This window comes from Staurois parvus, unplaced genomic scaffold, assembly GCF_062004578.1.
Source record: "Staurois parvus isolate SC_StPar_1 unplaced genomic scaffold, SC_StPar_1.0 ptg000719l, whole genome shotgun sequence".
In the NCBI taxonomy this organism is placed as follows: Eukaryota; Metazoa; Chordata; class Amphibia; order Anura; family Ranidae; genus Staurois; species Staurois parvus.
Window position 1 is genome coordinate 8,928,735 of NW_028318515.1, and position 24,363 is coordinate 8,953,097.

A 24,363-nucleotide genomic window follows, 5' to 3' on the forward strand; every position below is an offset into this window, starting at 1 on the left:
ATTAATTAATTAATATATAGTGCAATTTTTTTTTAATTTTTTATTTTTACTAGTAATGGCAGCAGTCAACGACTTATAGCGGGGCTGCGATGGGCATTCTGACACTTCGGGGAACTGACTTGGTGTCACTGACATCCCCAGTGACACCAATAAAGTGATCAGTGCTAATAAAAAGCACTGACACTGTACTAATGACACTGGGCAGGAAGGGGTTAATGTGTGGGCGATCAAAGGGTTAACTGTGTGCTGTTTTACTGTGTGCTGTGTGTGTGTGTGCTTCTCTGTAAGCACACTGTTTTGTATGGTTCTGCTATATAAAGCCATGCCTAGCAATGTGCAGGAGCTGACAAGGGAGAGAACTGTACTGTTTACTTACAGTTCTCTTCCTCTGTCAGTAATCCTCCTTGATCACTGGGTGCTGGCGAGATTGACAGCCGAGGCCCCTTCCCAGAAATGCAAAATCACGTGTATATATAAGTGATTTTGTGCACCCTTGATGCCCTGTAGCAGTATTAGTGCTATAGGGCGGACGGGAAGCAGTTAAAGCAACAGCTGACAGATGTAGCCAATACTATTGCAGTTTCTCTGGATGTCAGATGTCCTTATTCAACATGTAAACCTGATTTAATATTGATGTTCATAATTCACATACTGATACTTTGAAGGAAAACTATTATGGCTTTCAGTAAAGTCTATTAAAAATGTTTTACATTTACAAGTTTATAAACTGATACTTTGTACCACTTTTTTCATTACCTGTATAAAATTATTTTAGAAACAAAAAAATGTATTGTGCTTCCATGATATTGTGTTCCCAGAGCAGACATTTCGTTTTCTTTTCATTCATTAATTGAAGAATTTAGTTTCATCATATTCATTATGTTGAACAGATTTGTTTTCAAGGTTCGTTTCATAAACTGGGCATTCACTTTGTATATTAATTTTTATCGGAAGGATTCAATCTTTTCAAACCCAATCCAAATTCACTGTGATGGATAGCTAGTTGTTAAGGAACAGGTGGATTTCTGGCCACCACATCCCTAATAACCATGACGCATCTGCTGTCAGAAGCATTCCCTTTCCCTTCTGAAAGCAAAATGTAAACAAAAGAAGTACGTTTTTGGTTCCAAAGACTTCATGGAGACGCTGCAGAAAAGCCTGTAGTGTGTTTCTTGCACTTTTCTGGTGTGTTTTTGATGCATTTTCCTTTTGTTTATCCCATCCAACAATAAACTGGCCAAAAAAAGCATAAAAAAGGAAAACGCATCAAAAAACACATGAAAAATGCATGTGCAGATACGCAAAAAGCACTGCAAAAGTGGATCAAAAGCAAACTGCATAGGTATGAACCAAGCCTTAAAGAAATAGACTGTTCAGTGGCTGGATCATGTATCCCCACCCATGTGTCATCTACTGTCCATGACCCACAACAAGTTGGTCATATGTGAGAGTATCAAACTTTTCCATAAGAAATCAGGATTGTGAACAATATTCCTGAAATACCCATCTGCTGAGTGCAAGTACTGCTTTATCTCTCAGTATCAATGCACAGCAAACTTTCCACGGCAACTGCTGGAGGTTGCGGCGTGCCGCATGGGTCTTCCCAGTACATGGCATATGATGGCAACAATCTGACTCTAATATAACGTTGACAGTACAATCCAAAATTCTGTGTAATTCTATTTGAATATATCACACACAAAGGAGTTGGCTTTTATTTAAAAATATACAATGGCAACTCTTATGGAAAGCCAACTAATCTAAAGTCACAAGAAACTCTGTGACACGTGTAAATTGTCATACATCCATGGATAATCCTTTCACCATGTAATTCAGAATGAGAAAATATAGTTCTGCTCCAGATTACTTGAATCTTAAAACATTTGGAGAATTAATTCTTGACCCATGTCTTTATAGGTCAGATCTTTATAACAGGCTCTTTACGTCTCATTCAACTGAATTTTCACTTTTAACCTTGCCTAATATGCTGCAATATGAAGACTGAAATAAGCCATGTTTTTAGGCTTTAAAACATGAACTATGACTAAACTAGCCATTTTGACCAAGATTTCAAAACAGATTCAGACAAACATAAATCTGCTGGATTTCATTATCAAAAAAATAAACAGTTGTCTAGAGCCCATCTATAATAGAGAAATGTGTGATCTGAAAGCTCAGCAAAGTAAAAAGATCCTGTGGAAAAATACACTGCAAAATGCCATTTCTATTAGTTTTGAAACATATAAACAAAAAAGAATTGAATGCAAAGCTTGAGTCTTCACAAGTAACTATCGATGCCTTTAAATTTCACAGTAGGGAGCTCATTATCTCTTATAAGATATTTATACTGTAAAATAGCAACCCAAAGAAAAGTTGATTAAAAAGGAAGGAGGGAGGGGGTGCTCATAACATCTACTAGGAGCTTTACTGTGATTTGCATTAGAGATTTAATAACAAGGCAGAAATTGCATAGTACACATGATCAGAAAATCGTACGAAAAATACCGCTTTCGATAATCTGATCGTTAGTACACAGTTTTTGTCTGAAATTATTTGAAGGGAGAAGCACAAATTTTTTTCTCCTACAATACCAAATCACACAATTTTTGTTTAATCAGTACAATTTTCATCTGAAGATACAAAACAAATACAATAGATTACATCACTCCTGCATTTTTATTCTGCATACGCGAAATTTTGTAACCTTAGTAAATTCTTCATTTTCAATATGGAGACTAACATGCAAAAAAAAACCTGAAAAAAAAAAACCGGATGATTTGTCTGATATTCTCATCGTGTGTACAGTACTTATGGGAAAGACATTAGTCAAATAAATTATGTGTTTCCCAAAACAAAGAAACATTTGGGAAGAGTAGAGTTCATAAACTAGAAGTTTCGCAAACCGATCCCAGCAAATCTGTATGAGCTCAGTTGCACAAATCTTGCCCAAAGTTTTCAAACTTTGGAAGGACCCAATTAAAATCTATAAGGATAAATCTTGTAATTCAGTTCTGGCCATTTGTATGACTAAAAGGAAGGGCATAGGAATCTGGGCACATACATAAAGGACAAGTTCCAATTTCAAATTTAGGAAAATTAAGAAAGTTCAAATAAACACAAGTCTGTATGCTCTCCCTAACAGGTCCAACACACACTGACAATATGCCTGCTGTGAGCCCACTCTTTTAACCCCCCTGGTGGTATTCCCGAGTGTAGCTGGGGGTTAACTTTCAGCACCAGAAGCGGTAACCCCCAGCTACACTCGGGATTACTCTGCAGCGTTGCTGTGGGATCCCTCCAGCACTTACCTTGTCCTTCGCTCCCGCGATGTCCCCCCTGCAGCATCCCCAGCCATGTCCTCTGGCTGATGCCAGCATCTGTCTTCTGGGTTCCATTCCCTGAGAGCGTTGGGACATACGGGATGTACGGGGGACGGAACCGGCGGGAAATTCAAAAATGTAAAAATGTGACATTCGCTCAATACACTAAAATCACATAGTAAAATATTACTGTATCAAACCATTTCACATACATTTTGTCCCTAGTGCTTTGTCCTGTGCCCTGCCTGCATTTTTACTGTTCTTTCTGCCTGGAAACTAAGAAATGTCCATGGCGTCCAAAAAAGCGTCCCTTTAGGTCAAAAACAGTTTTAGACCATCTAGAGAACAGTGATAGTAAATTAGAACCACTTGCAGAATTGAGTGATAGTGATTTGTGAGGAAATTCGTCATCAGACATTAAAAATTATTCTGCGACTGTGCTCAGTGATGTGCGAACTTTCAAATTTCAGTGTTTTTGGTTTGATTACATTGTTGAATTAAATGTATTATTATTATATTATGTTATTATATATATATTATTATTATATTATATTATTTATGATTATTTATTATATTATAATTTATGATTTCGTGTTTCAAATTTTATCATACATGGGATGTTTACTAGACTCTTGTTCGGACAGATTTCAGTGAGTTATTCCTAAGAATTACAGGTCTACAATAAAAAAACAACATATTTCCATGCAAAAAAATGTACCACTTTGAGCACAGAAATACTGACATAATCAGACCGCTAGGGAGGTTAAAGAATAGAGCTGAGTTTTATATCCCTTTAAATTACTGGCACTTGTGACTCATCTGACCAGAGATAACAGCTATGTACTGCATTACAGGTTGTTTCTTATGTGGCAACGGTAAACTCAAACCTGATTTCTAGTAGCCAGGAGTAAGATGAGTAGAAAGGGCAAAGTGCTTTCTTTAATATATCATTCAAAGCTGAACTCCAAATTTACGTTTCATCTTATGCAGTTTTACCTCTTCTGTAATGATATTACTTACTCTGATTTTGCTGTACAAGGTAGGCTTCTCAAAGTGTTCATTAGAAGCTGCAACAGAGTCCAACAGAGTCTGCCTGACTGAAGGACATTGAGTATCATCTAACTCTTTCCTTCTGAGACTTGGCCTGATACACATGAGCAGAATATTGGCCGGTTCAACAGAAACTGGCTAACTTCGGACCATGTGTACAGCAGCCTGTCTTACTTCTGTAGAACGGTCATGCCAGAAAAAACCTGCCGATTGGCATCTTGTCAGTGGTTGCAACGGTATGTTCTGGGGGGGGGAAGATCCCCTTTCAGAACACAATAGCTCAGCAGGGAGATCGCTGTACCAACATTGCATAGTTAGTACGGCGAGCATCTCTTGAGCCCCTCAGTTTTTATTTCATTGAGCCCTCATAATGTGTACCAGGCAAGACTGTCCTTGGGCCACCCCTTTCATTCTCTGGCTTTCAGTTCCTTTAATCAATCAACATCTCATGTAGGTGTGACCACACCTTCCTGTTTTCAGGAAGAAAAGGTAGATGGAAAAGTTTTATTTAATAATTTTACTAGCATGTTGATGATGGAGAAATGAACAACCAGGGTAGCAAAATGAAAGCAGATTAAACTTCAACTTTAAGCTCAGAAAAAGTGAGGAAGGGTTGTAACAGCGCAAACACTGCAAAGTCCTGGGAAATGGTAGTATGGGGTGATGGTGGTATTAGTGGCTACTGTATGAAGAGCGTAGGATTCCGTGTGGCACTGAGGGCAAGGCTTCCAAATAAGCTGTAGCAACTTCTGTAGATGAGAAAAAGGAGAGAAGCGCCTCTAAGTGCAATAAGTCTTTTAATTCAAGTCTAAATGTAGAAACACTCACATGTGTGAAGTAATCATAAGCATAAAAACCGTGGTTAACAATAGTTAACGGTGGGGTGGTAACCCGGGTGAAGAGCCGTCATCTCTCTGCGATGTGGGGAGGTCAGCTCTCGGCTGGAACAGCGTGGTGGCTGGAGGGGGAACAGTGGTGAGGCCAGCCTTCATGCACGTCCTCCCTCAAAGCCGGATGGAACGCACGCTGGAACGTAGCGGCGGCGTGGCCGTGATGACGTCAGATCCCAGGGTGCACTGCGACGCGTTTCGGAGCATGCACTGGCCGTGGAAGGCGGAAGTGCACTCCTTTTTCAAGCCCTCAGTCCATCTCTCCAGTTTGAAAATGCAGAAAATCCTGCTTAATTTTTTAATTATTCAGAAATGCATTCAAATACCCCCATTAATTGTTACCTATACCTAAAAGGGTATGGATACCTTTGGTTAAAAACCTCTGCACTAAGCTAAAATGCATTTGTAATTTACAATAACAATCATTATTTTTAGCCATATATCTGTTGGCTGTGGAATTGACTGAAAATAACAGTTGCTGGTATTGATAAAAATAACAGTTGTTATAGTAAAAAAGATTTTTTATAGCTTCTGGAATGAAGACTCTTGTCAGATATTCAAAATTATTGGCCTAAAAGCCCTCATAATTATTTTAACTGTCACTATATTCACAGGTCATTGAAGTAGCATCACTATGTCAGTCACTAAGTCACTCTTCAAACTCCATGTCTGTAATCTGCTGGATTCCCCCACATTCATGATATTCTAATACCTCCATAGCTCATCCTGCAAAGCAAAGGCACCAAATTAAAGAACCCACCAATGTTTTCACTCAACATGTTCTGCCACATTATATTATATTTTTGTTTTGTTTTTGGGTGCCCGAGCACCTTGAGCAGATTTATTTATGTTTTACATTCCCAATGAAGCCACTATTCCCTAGTGCCTCTCCCACCTCAATCTGTCCAGTTATGCCCTTACTCAACTTTAGGTGCTCCACAAAATTTAATCTAATCAGGGAAGCCTATCCCACTTCCACCTCACAACTGAACTTTTAATTCTTCCATCAGCTCACCCCTTACAGCTATTACCTTTTGTACCATTGCCCCACCCTATTAGATTGTAAGCTCTTAAGAGCAGGGCCCTCCTAACCCTCTTGCATTGTACTGTAACTGTACTCTTTCCTGTCTAATAGTATTAATAATAATAAAGTTGCCATTCCTAATTTTTCAATACCTAAAATATTTTTTCTATATCTATGCATAAAACTAAATAATAATATTTATGCTCTAGGATAACAACCTTTAGCCATTAAAAGGAACCTGATGAATTAATGAATTAAGCCTTTATTAAACCCAACTGTGCAGTTCAATCTGAGAGAAGATGAGACCTGCACTTTCATATATAATACTATCTGGGATTAAAGCAATGAATCTGTGCAGGTATTTATCTGTAAGTTATCTTTTAGCTTTTGAATAGTTTTTTTCAAAATAGAGCCTTCTTTATGGTTTAGTGCCAGTCCACACTATTGAAGTGTGGGAAACTACATATGATTCAGACAGGAATCACCCTATATTCCCGTTCAAACCACATACAATTCTTTGCAGTGTGGTTTGAGCCATTCATTTTGTATGGCTCAAATTGTACCTCAAATTGCACTGCACCCGCAGGCAAAGGTGCTTGCACCTTTTGTTTTTCTCACTGGAATCGGATCGCATGGGTGTTCTGTGAACCGTTTTTGGGGTGTTGATAACTTAACCAATTCAATACCGGGCAATTTTACACCTTCCTGCCCAAGCCAGTCTTCAGGTTTCAGCGCTCTCACATTTTGAATGACAATTGCACGGTCATACAACATTGTACCCAAACTAAAATTTTATCATTTTCTTCACACAACTAGAGCTTTCTTTTGGTGGTATTTAATCACCACCGGGGTTTTTATTTTTTGCTAAATTAACAAAAAAAGACCAAAAATTTTGGAAAAAAAAAGTTTTTCTTTGTTTCTGTTATAAATTTAGGCCAAGATGTATTCTGCTACATGTCTTTGGTAAAAAATAACCCAAATTAGGATGTATTTTTTAGTTTGTAGGAAAGTTATAGAGTTCACAAACTATGGTATAGATCTGAATATTGATCAATCCTGAAGTACTGACAGCCAATCTAATTTCTTGAGGTCCAAGAATGTCAAAACAGTACAGATATCCCCCAAATGACCCCTTTTTGCAAAGTAGACAGTCCGACGTACTTCATAAGAGGCATGGCGAGTTTTTTGAAGTTGTATTTTTTTTGTCATAATCTTTTGGAAAATGAAAAAATAAAAAAAATTAGTTTCACTATTTTTTTTTTACATATTGTCACCAGTGCAGTACAGCGTCATCATATAACTGGCATGGTGGTGATCAGGGACACTGACTGGTGACTGTATGAAAAAAAAAAAAATATATATATTTTTTTTATTTTTTATTAAAATTTTTTTCTTTTTTTTCAGATTTTTTTTTCATATTTCATTATGACCAAAGTAGTACAATGTTACCATAGTAACATTGTACTACTTTGGGGAAGTGATCAGTATTTTTTTTTTTTTTTACACAATTTGCTTATAGCAAAGAATTACTTAGCTATAAGCAAGCATTTACCTGAATGACAACAATTCATTCAGGGTTTTTTTTTTTTTTTGTGCTTAGCTGTGATTTGGCCACAGCTAATCACATGACATGTGCATGTGATTAGCTGTGACCATTCACAGCTAGACGCTAGTATACAATGGATGGCATGAATGAAGCCATCCATTGTATACAACTGTCATGTGACCTGCTGTGATTGGTCAAAGCAGGTCACATGGTACCGGCAACGGGGCCGATACTCAGATCGTGCCGCTGCGCCGCTCTGCAGGAGCGCAATCTGTGCATGTGCGGGAGGACGCCATTTGGTGTCCACCCGGTACGCTGATGATATTTGCCGCCCGCCATTCGGCCATAGGGCGGGTGGCAAATGGTTAACATAGACATCTGCAGTGGTTCGCATGAACAGAGTGCAATTACGATCTGGAAACATACAGAATTCGCTGCAAATCCCACACTGCATCAGTGTGAACTGGCACTTATTATTTTTTTATCCACATGTAAAGTTTTACAAAACTATTTAGCATTTAAAAGTAAATTTACAATAAAACTATTTATCATCTAAAAGTATGCAACGTATAGTAACACAAAAGGTCAAACAAAACAGGAGCTGCAGCCTTAACTTTTATCCTTTGTTGGACATTATTGTGTGCCCAGGCTGGATCATGGTGGAGACAGAAAGGTAATGTTATGGAGAATGGGGGCCTAACTGATCTGACAATTCAAAACCTGCAAGGCCTTAGCTATGAATGATCAAAATGAAAATAAAATTAAAGAGATGAAATGTGTAATGTCACATGCATGCTCTTCATGTTTTAATGTTGGAAAATATCCAACAGAAAAGGGGAATCTGGGTGAAAGCTATGTGAATCTTGTGTAAAAACATTTATAAATAGACCCCAGAGTCTTTTTAAAACTGACAAAGTAAGAAAAACTTGAAAATAGTGGTGCTATTTAAAAGTAATTATAATAAGCACTCAAAAAAAGATCTGTTGGTAATAACATATTTTATTCCCTTTAAAGGAAAAGGATGTTATGTTAAAACCTTGAACAATAGAAAAATATGATAGCAAAAACTGTGCTGTGCTTTGCTTTGTGATTTCTTAGAGTAAGTTGCTTAGAAAAAAAGAATACTTAAAAAAACAAATGTTTAACAGCAGGAGGTAAAGCCCAGCTCAGTAGGTAGCATTTAAAAATCTCTGCCATGTTTTTGATTGCTTTCTATGTTGGCAAGATGGATAGAATAAATTATCATCAGATCCACCCCAATATAAGCGTCTGCTGCCAGTGTTCAGCACATGTTGGATAGGCTAGAAAAGTTACTTGGGGGGCTTCGGCATAACTGAACTAGTCCATCTTGGGGCCGGTAATAAAATATAAGAATGGTGGAGGATCCCAAATAATTTGTTGTGATAACTAAGCTGTAAGCTAAAGAACTAAATTGAGGACTTCCAAGATTGCATGCTCTTGAAAAGTGCCTTTGCCATATACCAGAGTAGAGACTGCAGGAGAATACAAAAATATGGGGGGTATTATAGAAGCATGCAACCAAAACCAACGAAAATAGTATTTACAGTACATAACATTCAACAAAGATTCACTGATGAGCCCTTCATCCTTTTTATTAGAGACTTCTAAAATAACTGCCATGGTACTAAATGATACATGACTAGTTATATAGATAACTATAAACTCCTAAGCTTATCTTCTATTGTTGGAAATACAGTATATCTGAAAGTTTATTAAGGTAATTCTCACAAGAAGAATATGTGATAGATAGTAACATCCTGTGATAGCCAGCATGCATCTATGGAAGTCAGATGTTATCTACTTCTTCTCTGCTAGGAAGTATGTGGAAGCTTTAACAGAGTGACTGTTGCTGTTGTAAAGTTTTTTGACATATTAACTCGCAGAAGCCTAATGTATTTGGTGTGGAAAACATAAAATACTTAAAACGTGGCTTAAAGAGCACACTCAGAGAGTTGAGATCAATGATTCATACTCAGAATCATGTAACGTTATAAGTGGTACATCCCAAAGTTCAGTTTCGGAACCATTACTCTTTGCTCTGTTTATACATTTATGTGGCATGTGGGGTTTAAAATTTCATTTTGCAAACAATTACAATCTATGTAATGCAAAAAAAAAATATCTATAGAAGATGCCGTGCGTTGCACTTTTGCTTTAAGACTACAAAAAGACTAAGGCTTCACGAGTGATCAAAGTGCTTTGCATTATACAGTTTATATAATATATACAATATGTATAGAACCATTAGCATTGTATACCATCTTATGAATAAATGTGAAATTGCATTGTGAATAATGTAGAAAAGTGAAGAAAACAAAGATGTTATATATTTAGAATAATATGGTATACAGGATAATAATTGGTCAAAAGCAACATAACCTTAAAAAAATATTTTTTGCTTTTTCCAACAGACTGATATTTTACCAATCATATAAATAGTATAAAACAAACACAAGAGGGTACAGTCTAAATGAAGTAATGAAAGCATATTTTAAAAATTAAAAGGCAAATGGAAAATCACAGTGGTGTAAGTCAAAAGTGCATGTCAAAAGAGATCTCCAAGCTGTTAGATGTTATAAGTACATTCCAATCTTGATGGCAGTAGAACGGCGCTGAGACCAGGACCACCGATGCACATAGAAAGGAACTATAAAGGCAACCCTTGACTCATGGATGATTCACACATCCCTATTTTCACAGAAAGGAACTGACAGCCATGGAAGCTTAGAGAATGACGTCACATGTCAATGGTGCATAGGGGCATGGCTATGCATTTCAAAGCCTTACGGATTCTTTGTCAAGCCTGCCTCTCCTCTGCTGAAGATGTTCTTAAGTACACTGGAATACTGCAAAGCCCAGCTGAACCATACTTAAGAAAAGCACAGAAATACACAAAATAAAAGCAAGAGATAGCATATGTTCAATCTCTAACTAAATGTAAAAAAAAATCTATAAAATATATGTGCATTTTTATTGTATGGGATATTATTAAAACACATATATACTACTCAGTAGATAGATAATAAAAGGTAAACAGATGATATGACAAAAACTAAAATCAGGGTAAAAACTTGTGAGGGGCCATGTGAAATCGTGAAGTGACTAATTAAAACATATATAATTTGTATAAAATATGAAAATATGTATTAAAATAGAAATAATAATAATAACAACAATAATAATATGAATAATAACAATAATAATAACAGAGTTAAAAGATAATTGCTGATGCAAAAGTGCAAGATAAAAAACTATTACCTGTTCCCTACATTTTTTTAAATGACTGTGTTGACCTCTATTTTCTCATTTAGATCCTCATGGTACCTTCTATACGGGGGATAAACACAGTGATATAACAAATTATAGGGAACATGTAGTAGTTTTTGACCTTGCACCATCAGGAATTATCTTTTATTAATATTTGTATTGTATTATTACTTCTATTTTAATACATTTTCATAAATGTTTCATATACAATTTATATAAGTTTTAATTAGTCATTTCATGATTTCAAGTTGGGCTCTTTTTGCCCTGAATTTAGTGTCTTATCATCTGTTTTTCTTTTATTATCTATTTATTGAGTATTATAGTTTATTTTTACTATTATCCCACATATATGCCATATATTTTAAAAACAAATTCTATTTTTAGTTAATCGCCATTGTGTTAGAGATGGAGAGTATGTCTTCTACTTTAATCTCATGTTTTTCTGTGAGTTTCTTAAGACTCGGCTGGACTTTGCATTCCTCCTGCGTACTTAAGAAAATCTTTAGCAGAGGACAGACAGGCTTGACAAAGAAGCCTTGAGCCTAAAATGCATAGCCATGCCCCGATGCACGCTCGACATATGACTTCATTCTCCAAGCTTCCCCAGCTGTAGGTTCCTCTCTATGTGCATTGAGGTCCTGGTCTTGCCACCGCCGCCACTGGCATCAGGATTGGAATGTGCAAAAATAATAAAGGTAGGTGCTGGCCCTGTAAGTATATGGGTGCTTCAATTGTGTATGAATTGAAATAAAGCCATACATCAATAAAGTAAAATAAAAACTATACTATCCACAATAAAAACAAATCACAACTGTTGAACTTGGCATAGACAAATAATCAATATAAAGTCTAAAATATCTATAAAAAGTCCCCAATCACTGTGTCCTTGAAAAAATAACTGGGTGACAAAGTCTTCTTAAAACCAATGTGCTCCACCACGTGTAGATAAACTCCTCACTCACCAGAACCCCGTGGCCGATATTTTCAAGGACATGATGATTGGGGACTTTTTATAGATATTTTGGACTTTATACTGATTATTTTTACATGCTAGGTTCAAAGGTTTTGATTTGTTTTTATTGTAGATAGTATATTTTTTTATTTATTTCACTTTATTGGTGTAAGGTTTTGTTTCAATTCATGCACGTTTGAAGCACCCATATACTTAAGGTGCCAGAGCCTACCTTTATTATTTTGCACATATGTAAAGTGTTGGTTACACTAAAAGGGACAGCTGCCTTGATTTAGTCTGCACAATTATGGGTTGGTGCCCTCTCGTTTTTATTTTATTTGATTATGATTGGAATGTACTTTTAACATTTAGCAGCCTGGAGAACTCTTCAGATATGCACTTCTGAATTACAACACTGAGTTGTTATTTATCTTTTAATTTAATAAACGTGCTTTCATTGCTGAACTGCGCCTTTTGTTTGTTTTATTCATTCTTAGCATTGTGATGTCCTACAGTCTCTTTGGGGAGCTGCAGCAAGTGCTTTGAAATGGAACACACACTTATACCACATGTGTTATGAAGGACATTGATGGACTTCTGTAATATTCTTCTGTATATGTCCCATATTGCTACAATAGTTTTTTTGAACATTTGGTTCACTTTTGCGCCATTATGAATTTATTTATATATAAATAGCATATGCTCATATGCCCTATATAATATTATTCTAAGAAATATTAAGTATTTTATTGATATCAGTATTAGATTTAGAAAAGTTTGTAATAGGAATTTATGAATACTCTTAGTGTAAGCTGGTTTATTTCCTATATGCAAAAGTACCTTAATATTTTTTAAAATAATTCTAAATGTGTCATTTTAGAGCAACATGCACTAAATACTTTTGATGTAAAATTCATTTTGCATACAACTATTTACAAAGCGTTACCTTCAGCCTAAGAATTTCTTACCACAAGATTTAGAATTTTTTTTAAACACCCCCCATTAATGTTTTAGAGTAAGACAGAAATAATTTTGTAACATCTTACCTCAGTTTGAATTTGGCTTGTGTAAAATTTTTAGAGGCAAACACAAAATATGTTATAATATCTCCTATTCTCATATTCTGTGATAAAGATCGGATTGCCAAATTACCATCAATCTGTACTTCAATGGAAGAGTTCCTACTGACGGCTTGGTAAAGATAAACACTTCCAATTCTCTGTAATGGTGGACCAGTATCATCCATGTAACTGTGAGATGACCGAATGGTACTTTTCTTGGTGTCTTCCTTGGCACACTCTCCCTTATCACTTGGCTGAAGAGCATAGTACAATTCCACAGGGCTACCATCAGATTGCTCTATCATTCTTTTATGGCCGGCAACAACTGTTGGTGGATCAAACCAGCTTGCAAGCAGCTCCAGTTCAACAACACACAACCCTAGATCACTTGTCAATTTGCAAGTGCCCTTAACTTCCCTAGTTTCCCGAAAAGCAAACACCTTAACACATGGAAGTCTCTCTGTAGTGCTGTAATCATCCCAGTCTCTCCCCACAATATAAAACAATATCTGAACTTTGGGTTTAGTCCGAAAAATTTTATCCTTCAAGATATATGCTTTGATCTTCCAATTAAATGTAAATTTGTCTGTAAATCCAAAATGATTGGGCATAAAAAGTAAATCTTGTGGCACTTCTTGTTCAACAAAAAATGGCCCATATGTGGCATTCATGACAGGTTGTTTTTTGGTTTTATAAATGAGAAAAGACTCAACTCGTGACTGCAGGCTGGAATTTCTCATGATATCCTGGTTGGCTTCCTTCAGGAAGAAGAAAACATCACTCTGATGAATAGTATAAGTCACTGGTAGGTAGGTTGGAAGCAAGGAAAACCTCTGTACGCTGTCTAATATCCCACGGCTCTCCGTCACTGTTGAGAAATATAAATAATTCATGATAAAATACATTTGCAGAATACAAACATGTAAAACTACAAAACTGAGTTTCAAACTTTTTAAAAGCAAAAGGCAAAGCAAGATATGACCAAGATTTGGCTAGAGTGAATGTGTGCATGTGAGATTCTAATTGATGTACAGGAGATTCCAAGGCAGATGGCTGGTTTGGTAAGACTACTAAAATGACCGTTCTGATGCTTTAATGCAAACATCGAGTAATAAATGATTACATATAAGAAAACAAATGACCAACAAATTCAGAATCCATTTTCCAGTGTTGATATATTGAAGAGGGATAGAAAAATACATACACAAAACAAACAATAGCTCCAAATCCTATTTTGCCATCATTCTGTAATGAAAAGATTTTTGCAGGAAAACATAAAATGTGTAGACCTATGTACTACAGCTTTCTTTACAATACATGGATTGGTCAACAAAAACTAATATACATGGGGCAGTGGTTTACACAGAAATGTGATGGGTCGCATGGGTCAATGAAGATATACATTTTTAAATGAATTTCTTCTAAAAAATAGCAGTGCAATGATACGTGAGGGTACTTTTCACTCCTATTCTTTTAGCCCTTTTTGCACTCTCCATTTACTAAAACTGGAGAGTACAAAATCTGGTGCAGCTCTGTATAGAAACCAATCAGCTTCCAGATTTTTTTTTTTTTTTTGTCAAAGCTTAATTGAACAACTGAAGTTAGAAGTTTAAATAAAGATAAGGCAAGTGAGCGCAAAACACAAAATATCCGCAGCTAGCAAATAAGGCAATCCTCAGCACCTCAGATCAAAATACAAATAATTGGAATATGCAGCGCCATATTCCAATTATTTGAAGTTAGAAGCTGATTGGCTACTATGAATGGCTGCACAAAATTTTGCACGCTCCAGTTTTAGTAAATCAACTCCATAGTGTAAGATCTAAGACACTAATATTTGGAATGTTACTGACTGTCCTTCTTTCTGGAGACTTTGACATGAGAAATCAAAGCACTGACTCTACCAAGATGTCCGCCTCCACTCAGAGACAGTATGGAAACAGTGCAGAACAAGACATGGTTAGTAAGTAATGATCAGCTGCAGGGAGCCTATGGTCAATGCAGTTACTAGTTCACTGCCCTCTGTCTGCCTTTTTTTGGGCACAGCTATCGAGGTCAGTTTTTCTATCCGACAGCCTATCTGAAACTAGGTTAAAAGACATATAATCCAATTATGTGCTTCCATTCTTCTCTCATCCATTGTGTTCCATGCCACGCACGTCTGATTCCAGCCCATAATCTGTTTCTGCCCTTGGAAAGAAATAAAAATATATGACCCATCCCATGTGTTTCATGCCATACATTTCTGATTCCAGCTCATCGTTTTTTTTTCCCTTGGAAATCTATAATGTATGACCTAAATTATAAAAGGTGCTAAATCCAAGGTACATTTGTAGAACATAAAAATTAGGGATCAGCAAAACAGGGGTAAGTTGACAAGTAATATTAAAATATTAGCCTTATCACTCCATACTTTGTTATTATAAAGTAATACTATGCTAAAGCACAAGAAAAGCAAACAGATTCAGTTTTAGGAAGGATCTTATTTTCCTTTATTCTTTTTATCATAAAGTTATAAGATACAGCCTGGCCTATGTGATTATCCTGAAAGTGTCCATAACATCCTAGTTCCTGTGCACACATAACTTATACTGATCTAAATGATCATCCTCACTCAAAGGCAAATAACTATTTTGCATATTTCTCAATTTGGCAGACATAGACATGTCACAATAAGTATCAGTCTTGGACAAAGTCTCAGCCTTGGCTTCAGACATAGCACAGTCTTCCGAAGGCAAATAGAGTCGCTAAACAAAAGCTCAATGACATGTGAGGTTATGAATCAGCACTTCATGAACAAAAGCTGGACTTGGACTTTGTAGTCATCTTCTGTAATTAGGACCATTATCATTTTTTATTTTCAATGTGCCAGACATATTCTATACTCTCCTAATTCTCCTGTAGTTTTACTAAACCTATCCCTTTATAACAGAGCCATGAATTTTAAATGATCTGGTTGTTTAAGAATTCATGAAATGAAACAATAATAGAAGCAATTCCTTCATGAAGTCCAGAACCTAGAGATTTACAGGGGAAAAAAAGAGTGGTGATTTACAATAAATGCAGTTATAAAGTTCTACAGGAGAATTCATCCTTAAATTTATAGCAATAACACTTTTCTTTTCTCTCAGTGACATGTTTTGCCCCCTCCCAGCAGTGGCTTGGTAGCCTACCAGTTAAACACGAAAGTGCACAGATAGGGGAGGAGAGTGCTTGACAAGATTTGAACAACTTTACTACTTCTTTTGTGAGCTTTGATTATTTCTCCACAGCAGGCCTGGACTGGGACAAAAAATAGGCCCTGGCATTTTAGACCGAGCAGCCCATTTTTTAGGCCAAATTACAAATAAAGATAACTCTCAGTTTCTCAATGTATTTTAGCTATATGTAGTCTGCTTTAATCACTGTTTTGGCACATTGTGGCAGACAGAGACCTGCAGATGAGAGCCAGGTGCATGATATATGCGATATATAAAAACTTAACAGGGGTTCCATTCCCTCTCCACTCTATCCACAAGTAAAAAAAAAAAAAAGGTTTTCTCTTTAGTTACACTTTAACAGAGAGGTACATGGGTATTAAAAATACCAAAAAAATGTAGTAAATTAATCATGGCACCATTGAAATAAAACAGCATTGTGCACTGGATACATGCTTGTTTATATTTCCCTGGAATTCCCCTTTAAGTGGAGCCCTCCTTGTCAACCAGCCGGGGGGGCGGGGTAAGAGGAGGGTTAGAGAGAAGGTGGTCAGAGGGAGGGGGGATGAGAGAGAGAGGGGGGTAAGACAGAGAGCAGGATATGAGAGAGAGGAAGTGGGTAAGAGAGAAAGAGAGGGGGGGAGAGGGTGAGGGGGTGACAGAGAGAGGGGGTAAGAAAGAGGGGGTAAAAGAGAGGGGGCTGAGAGAAAGAGGGGGGTGAGAAAGAGAGCGATAGAAGGGGGGTGAAAGAGAAAGGGTGAGAGGAGGGTGGTGGGAGAGAGGGGGTTAGAGAGGGCTGAGAAAGAGGGGTAAGAGAGAGAGGTAGGAAAAAAGAGAGAGGGGAGAGAAAGGGGGTGAGGAGTGGGTTGAAAGAGAGAGAGGGGGCTGAGAGAGGGGGGTGAGAGAGAGGAGAGAGAGAGAAGGGGGGGAGAGAAAAAGAAAGGAGAGAGAAAGGGGGTGAGACAGTGAGAGAAAGAGAGGTGGGGGAGGCAATCAGTATGTCAGTATGTTTGCTACTCACAATTATGGCACTATCCCCCTATAATATAAAATTATTATGAACACACAACTCCCTCTTATAACACATGGAGGGTCCCCCATTATGGTACAATGCACCCTTCCTAAGAACACAAACAGGGCCCCCCTACTACATAAAGTGACTACAAAACCCCCCCCCCCCCACACACACACACATCTCTTCTTAGGCTCTCTCATGCTGTCACACTGGGTCTCAGCTCTGCTCCCTACCTCCCACTGTTACATTCTGAGCTCTCACACTGGTCGGGAAGTGTCCTCCAGCTCTCTCATTCTCTGTCAGTCTCTCTCTCTCCTCTCAGGACCTGATCCAGAGCCCTCTTGCTCCATCTCATGGTCTACCCCATCCTTCCAGGAGCATATCATGGGGCCCCTACTTATCCTGTGCCTTTGGGCAGTACCCAAATGGTTAGTCCACTCTTGGCACCGGAACCCTGCTGCATGTCAATTGGTGCTGTGTGTGTAATAGTGTACAGGGCAGGGGAGGGGGGAGAGCCATGGCAGGGTACCTGTCTGTTCGATCATCGTTAGGACATATGGCCCAATGGCCAGTCCAGCCCTGCTCCACAGTATCTGCCATTTCAGACTTACTCTTTTTTAAAAATATGTACATTTTTGAATGTCCATGGCCTGGTCACAATTGAACTTTACAGAGACATGTCCAGTACACTTGTATTTTTGTGCCATTCTTTTAAATTATTTCACTGGGATTATCAAGAACAGTGGTCTCCAAACTGCAGCCTGGGGGCCAGATGTGGCTCTTTGCTTGCCTTTACCTGGTCCTTGGGGCACTATTTCATCAACTCGCACCAATGATGGGGCACATTTCCCCTAACTGACATCATCAATGGGGCACTATTCTTCCCACTCATACCAACCACATGGCACTATTCCTCCCACTAAAACAGATGATGGGGTATTTTCTACTCCCATTGGCCAAGGTCTAACCAACCTGAATCCTGAAGGACAATAAACTGGCCCTTTGCTTAGAAAGTTTGGAGACCCCTGTTCTAGAACTTAAAGATTTAGTGCACTTTCAAAGTACACATCATTTTTGCTTGCCCTGACCTAAAGTACTACACTCTTAGCACATGAATAATCACTTCTGCACTGACCACACTTATGCACAAGATTCCCATATTCTTCTATTAGACGATCGCCATAATATTTGCTTCCACAAGATGAATGTAAGTGTGTATTTGGAGAAAAGGGTGGGACAAAAAGGATAAGTTTACTTTATAAGAGAACTTATGTTTTCACTTTGTCTGAATTACATAAGACTTGCAAATTTCTTTATGATATGATTGATGTTAACATGACCATATATGAAAATCCATCTACTGACCTATTGAGAATTATTAGACAAATGGTAAATAACTAGGTGAATATTCTGTATACCCCACGTGTGTGTATGTAACTGGTATAAATGTGTGGGATTTACTGCTGCTATACAGCTGCTGTTCTTGTCTCGAGTGCATTGCAAATAAACAAAACCACTTTTACACTGAGTCTCAAATGTTCGGTTCTCAAATATTTAATACGCATTGCTCCTTTAAAAGTAATCATTGATTGTTTTGATTTAAAGTACAAAAGAGCAGAAAGGAGAAGCAGGAGACTCTTATTGGTGATTTGCAAAGAACCTAGCAGGATAAATTGACATGGGAGCTACCAATGCTGACTTTTTAAAGATGGAAGTTCCAAGATTGTAATTTTATCCTTTCTTTACTACTTGGTGAGTCACTGACCTGGAACAAACATACGAATATCAGGTGTCAGAAGCCTTGATATGTAAATGTTTGTTCCAAGTGGGCTATTTAATAAGTACAGAGCCAGGTAGAGAATGACAGTCCAGGAGGATCCAATTCCCAAAAGACCTCAGCATGGTAGCTTCTATATTGCTATTGTAAGAGAATCCTTTTAATTGCTTTCATTTGTTTTTAATTCAAATAAATTCTACTTTTAAAGGCCAAATCCAGCAAATGAAAAAAAGTATTTCCCAGAAGTTCTTCAAAATCAAAAGGCATCTCTTGCTGCAATATCTCCTCTCTTATGCTGTTCACCACAGAGTTGCTTGCTCAGGGATCCAGTTCATGTCCTCTGTAAAACTGGATAATATACAGCATCATTTAACCTACTTCCTGTGAGCCCGCGGAGCCAAGGACCCATCTTCCTACCATGTTCTCCAAGGAGGATACAGAGGGCAGTACCATGTCATTAACTCCTGTAGCATTCAGGATATGACCACCACTAGAGGTAAAATATGGTGGAGAAGACCTGTACCGTTATTGGACTGAACAAAGGAAGATCCAGAGCCTGGAATTAAGATTTAACATTTGTGCTTGCCTTTCCATTTTTATACACTGTGATGACAGAGTAATGTCTTTGCCAGTTTTCCTACTGTCATGGTTAGTGTAAAAGTGTTCCATACCTACAAACAGTAGGTTGGTTCTTTGATGGGGCTTGTATGCCTGTATTTCTGAAAAGGAATGCTACAGATCTTATTGAAATTGCAACATCTACTAAAAGAAAACAAAAAAAAGATGAGATCATTTTAATTACTGGTGAGTAAGCAAAGCCAGGGGATCAGATAGCAATAAAAGATCAGGCAAATAGTGTTCAGAGGGGATTTTAAGATACTAATTTGAATCTAATCCTCAAAATGTGCATAGCTTATAATGTTTAAGAAGCAGTTTGCACAGGCCAGTAGCAGTAATTCAGTTTCTCATTTTCATTCTCTGGTCCAGCCCTGAATCTGATTGATAGCAATTAGACAACATAACCATACTTCCTTTAAAGTGTTACTAAACCCAGGACCCTGCATTCACTATATCTGGTCTATATCTGGTCTCCCACAGTACACACAACATGGAAATGCAATTATTTTAGTAAATATAAACTGCTAAATACGTTCTCTCATCAACAGTTAGAGCAGTCTTGTTACTTATATCACTGTTCAGCAGAGCACATGTTAAAGCTTGTAGGAGGGGTTTTCTTTCTGCTCTAGGAGGAACCCCTGACCTCCGCCTGGACAGTGCTGACTGGCTTTGTGATGATCACATGCACACTCCCAAGAAAAAAAAAACATCTCTAGCAATACACACTAAACTGAGCATGTGCAGAATGGCTACAGTTCAGTCTGTCTAATCAGGAAATAAGATGGGGATGTTTGAAGAAGAGGAGGAAAAGAGAAGTCAGGATCAAATGGCTTTTTTACATAATGCAGAGAATTAACCTCTTAGGTTCCATAGTGAGTATAACAAGCATGCTTTACTGCATATACAGACTGATTTTACTGTTGTGGATTTAGTAACACTTTACCACTTTGATAACTGAGATTTAATATTTATCTGAACATGCTGTTACAGATGTAGATACTGGGAGGGATTGGTGCAAATGGTGATGCATATGTGAAGGTACAAGAGTGGTTTTAGTATCAGCTAAAAGGTTTCTTTGCCAAATAACAAGGTATTTTAGATTTTTGCACTGTGGTTGTTATTGAGGAGATGACAGGGAACCCAAGCTTCACATTAGGGCCTGCGGACCTTTAGCTACGTCACTGCTTAGAGATATTAATATGTCTTGTATTATGACAGGGTCTTCAGAATCTAACCACCAGGGATGACGTGCCATGTTAATCTTCTGTGTTTGGACAAGATCTTCCAAAGACTGACACAGCAAAGAAAAGGAGCTGTCACAATGGAGGAGATGTGCGTCTCCTCAGGTCACTGTGCTTGGAATCTACAGCTAAGTCATAGGGAAGCCAAGAAATTAGACTTTCAACAAAACATCTGCTCAACACACAGCTGAAATGTGTAATTATTTTTGAATATTCAGGAATGATTGTTTAACTGATAGAAACAGGAGATGTGTTCATTCAATTGAAATGCATTACTCAAAATAGCTGCAGACTTATTCTGATGGATGTTAAACATTCTAAAATTTGAAACAATTCCTTCAAACTGGCTTACCGAGTCTGCAAACCAATATGGGAATAACATTTGCTATATTAAATCTGTAATTTATGACTTGCAGAATTTACTTTGCAATGGCATTTATTTATGGTTTAAAAATATAAAATGAAATGGAAAGGCACATTTAATCCATATTCAGCAATGCATTTCAGTAATGTGTTATGAGAAAATGACATGGGAGTGAATTCAGGCAATAAAGTGAAAGAAAGCTCACTTTTTCTTGATTTACGGGATCAGTATAGATAAAATCCAGCCCAGTGAAGGGATGAAACCACCCATGGATATAAATGGGCTAAATGGGAAGTGAAATATGAGCTTCTCCCAGTGACAGTATTAAGCAAAGATGTACTTCAGCACTTGGCAATCTTTTCATGGACCTAACAAAAATGCTGGGCATTATGAGCCTTTTAACTTCTTTACAGATACCAACTGTGGGCACCAGGGGCTAAGAGCACTGTCACACTGTTATGGTGACAATATATATTAAAATAGTAGGGTATATTTAATTTCTTTACCAAGTTACACTTACCTAGGTGGATGCAGGAATTCAGTGATCACATGACCACTGACCGCTGGGTTCTCACAGCAGCTGGGAGCCTCTGCCCTCTGCCCTCTTGCTTGTTGGATGAAAAGGGAGAACATGTTTGGTTATTTTAACTTGAGGGGGTGCAACTTAAAGGGAACTTTGCCTGAATGCTAGCATTCTGTGCTGTGCGTTCAGTACTCTTGACCTTTGGACTCTGCATGCAGGGAATTCAGTAGTATGCAACATGTGGCACAGCATACAAAGTGCAGAAATCGTGATCATATAGCATACTATGCACATTACATACTCCTGACCATCATCATCAACCATATTATTTTAGTTTTTTATTTTTACTTCCCTCCACCTAAAAGATTTCAGTTTATTGTTCAACTGAGTTGTACAGTTTATAGGTTACATTAAAGGTGGAGAATGTTCTGAAATGATTTATCTTTGTCTAATTTTTTTACATCACAGAAACCTGACATTTTATCATGGGTGTGTAGACTTTTTATATCCATTGTATGTATCTGTACAACTCCCACTAGAGCAGCGGTTCTCAACCTGGGGGTCGCGACCCCTTTGGGGGTCGAACGACCATTTCCCAGGGGTCGCCTAAGACCATCGGAAAACACATATTTCCGATGGTCTTAGGAACCGAGACACCGCTCCTCTCTCCGGCGATGTGTGGGCGGGATGATACGCTGCTCCTGTCACCTGGCCACACCTCCGGGATCGCTCAGCAGCTCCGCCTCCTCGCCGCTGATTGGCCACCGGAACTGTAGCTCAGGAGAGGCACACAGGCGGCCAATCACCGGCGAGGAGGTGGAGCTTGGAGAGGAGGAGCCGAGCGGCAGCGCGCGTACATCAAAGAAGATCGAGGGAGCTGCCGGAGCGAGTGAAGAGGAGAGCGGCCAGTGAAGGAAGACAGCTGACAGGTAATTGAGAGAGCGAGCCCAGGCTGTCACTAATACCAACGATGGGGCACTATTCCTCCCCCCACTGACACCAACGATGGGGCACTATTCCTCCCCCCACTGACACCAACGATGGGGCACTATTCCTCCCCCCACTGACACCAACGATGGGGCACTATTCCTCCCCCCACTGACACCAACGATGGGGCACTATTCCTCCCCCCACTGACACCAACGATGGGACACTATTTCCCCCCCCCACTGACACCAACGATGGGACACTATTTCCCCCCCCACTGACACCAACGATGGGACACTATTTCCCCCCCCCCTGACCCCAATGATGGGGCACTATTCTCCCCTCCACCACACTGACATCAATGATGGGGCACTATTCCTCCCACTGACACCAATGATGGGGCACTATTCCTCCCCCCACTGACACCAACGATGGGACACTATTTCCCCCCCCCCCTGACCCCAATGATGGGGCACTATTCTCCCCTCCACCACACGGACATCAATGATGGGGCACTATTCCTCCCACTGACACCAATGATGGGGCACTATTCCTCCCCCCACTGACACCAACGATGGGACACTATTTCCCCCCCCCCCCGACCCCAATGATGAGGCTCTATTCTCCCCTCCACCACACTGACATCAATGATGGGGCACTATTCCTCCCACTGACACCAATGATGGAACACTATTCCTCCCACTGACACCAATGATGGGACACTATTCCTCCCACTGACACCAATGATGGGGCACTATTCCTCCCACTGACACCAATGATGGGGCACTATTCCCCCCACTGACACCAATGATGTGGCACTATTCCTCCCACTGACACCAGTGATGTGGCACTATTCCTCCCACTGACACCAGTGATGGGGCACTACTCCCACTGACACCAGTGATGGGGCACTACTCCCCCCACTGACACCAGTGATGGGGCACTACTCCCCCCACTGACACCAGTGATGGAGCACTATTCCTCCCACTGACACCAATGATGGGGCACTACTCCCCCCCACTGACACCAATGATGGGGCACTACTCCCCCCACTGACACCAATGATGGGGCACTACTCCCCCCACTGACACCAATGATGGGGCACTACTCCTCCCACCGACACCAATGATGGGGCACTACTTCCCCCACTGACACCAGTGATGGGGCACTACTCCCCCCACTGACACCAATGATGGGGCACTACTCCCCCCACTGACAGCAATGATGGGGCACTATTCCTCCCACTGAGAGCAATGATGGGGCACTATTCCTCCCACTGACAGCAATGATGGGGCACTATTCCTCCCACTGACAGCAATGATGGGGCACTATTCCTCCCACTGACAGCAATGATGGGGCACTATTCCTCCCACTGACACCAATGATGGGGCACTATTCCTCCCACTGATACCAACGATGGGGCACTATTCCTCCCACTGATACCAACGATGGGGCACTATTCCTCCCACTGATACCAACGATGGGGCACTATTCCTCCCACTGATACCAACGATGGGGCACTATTCCTCCCACTGACACCAACGATGGGGCACTATTCCTCCCACTGATA

The 24,363-nt window shown here is 39.1% G+C and overlaps 1 protein-coding gene across 1 annotated transcript in view; it reads right to left on the reverse strand.

The window, feature by feature from the left end:
- LOC149445552 (transmembrane protein 132D-like) overlaps window positions 1–24,363 on the reverse strand; it is a 1,204,219-nt gene that overhangs the window by 792,680 nt on the left and 387,176 nt on the right. Inside the window, exon 2 of the mRNA XM_089653723.1 lies at window positions 13,117–13,999. Coding sequence (XP_089509849.1) covers window positions 13,117–13,999 — 883 coding nt within the window. The remainder of the gene's footprint in view (window positions 1–13,116; window positions 14,000–24,363) is intronic.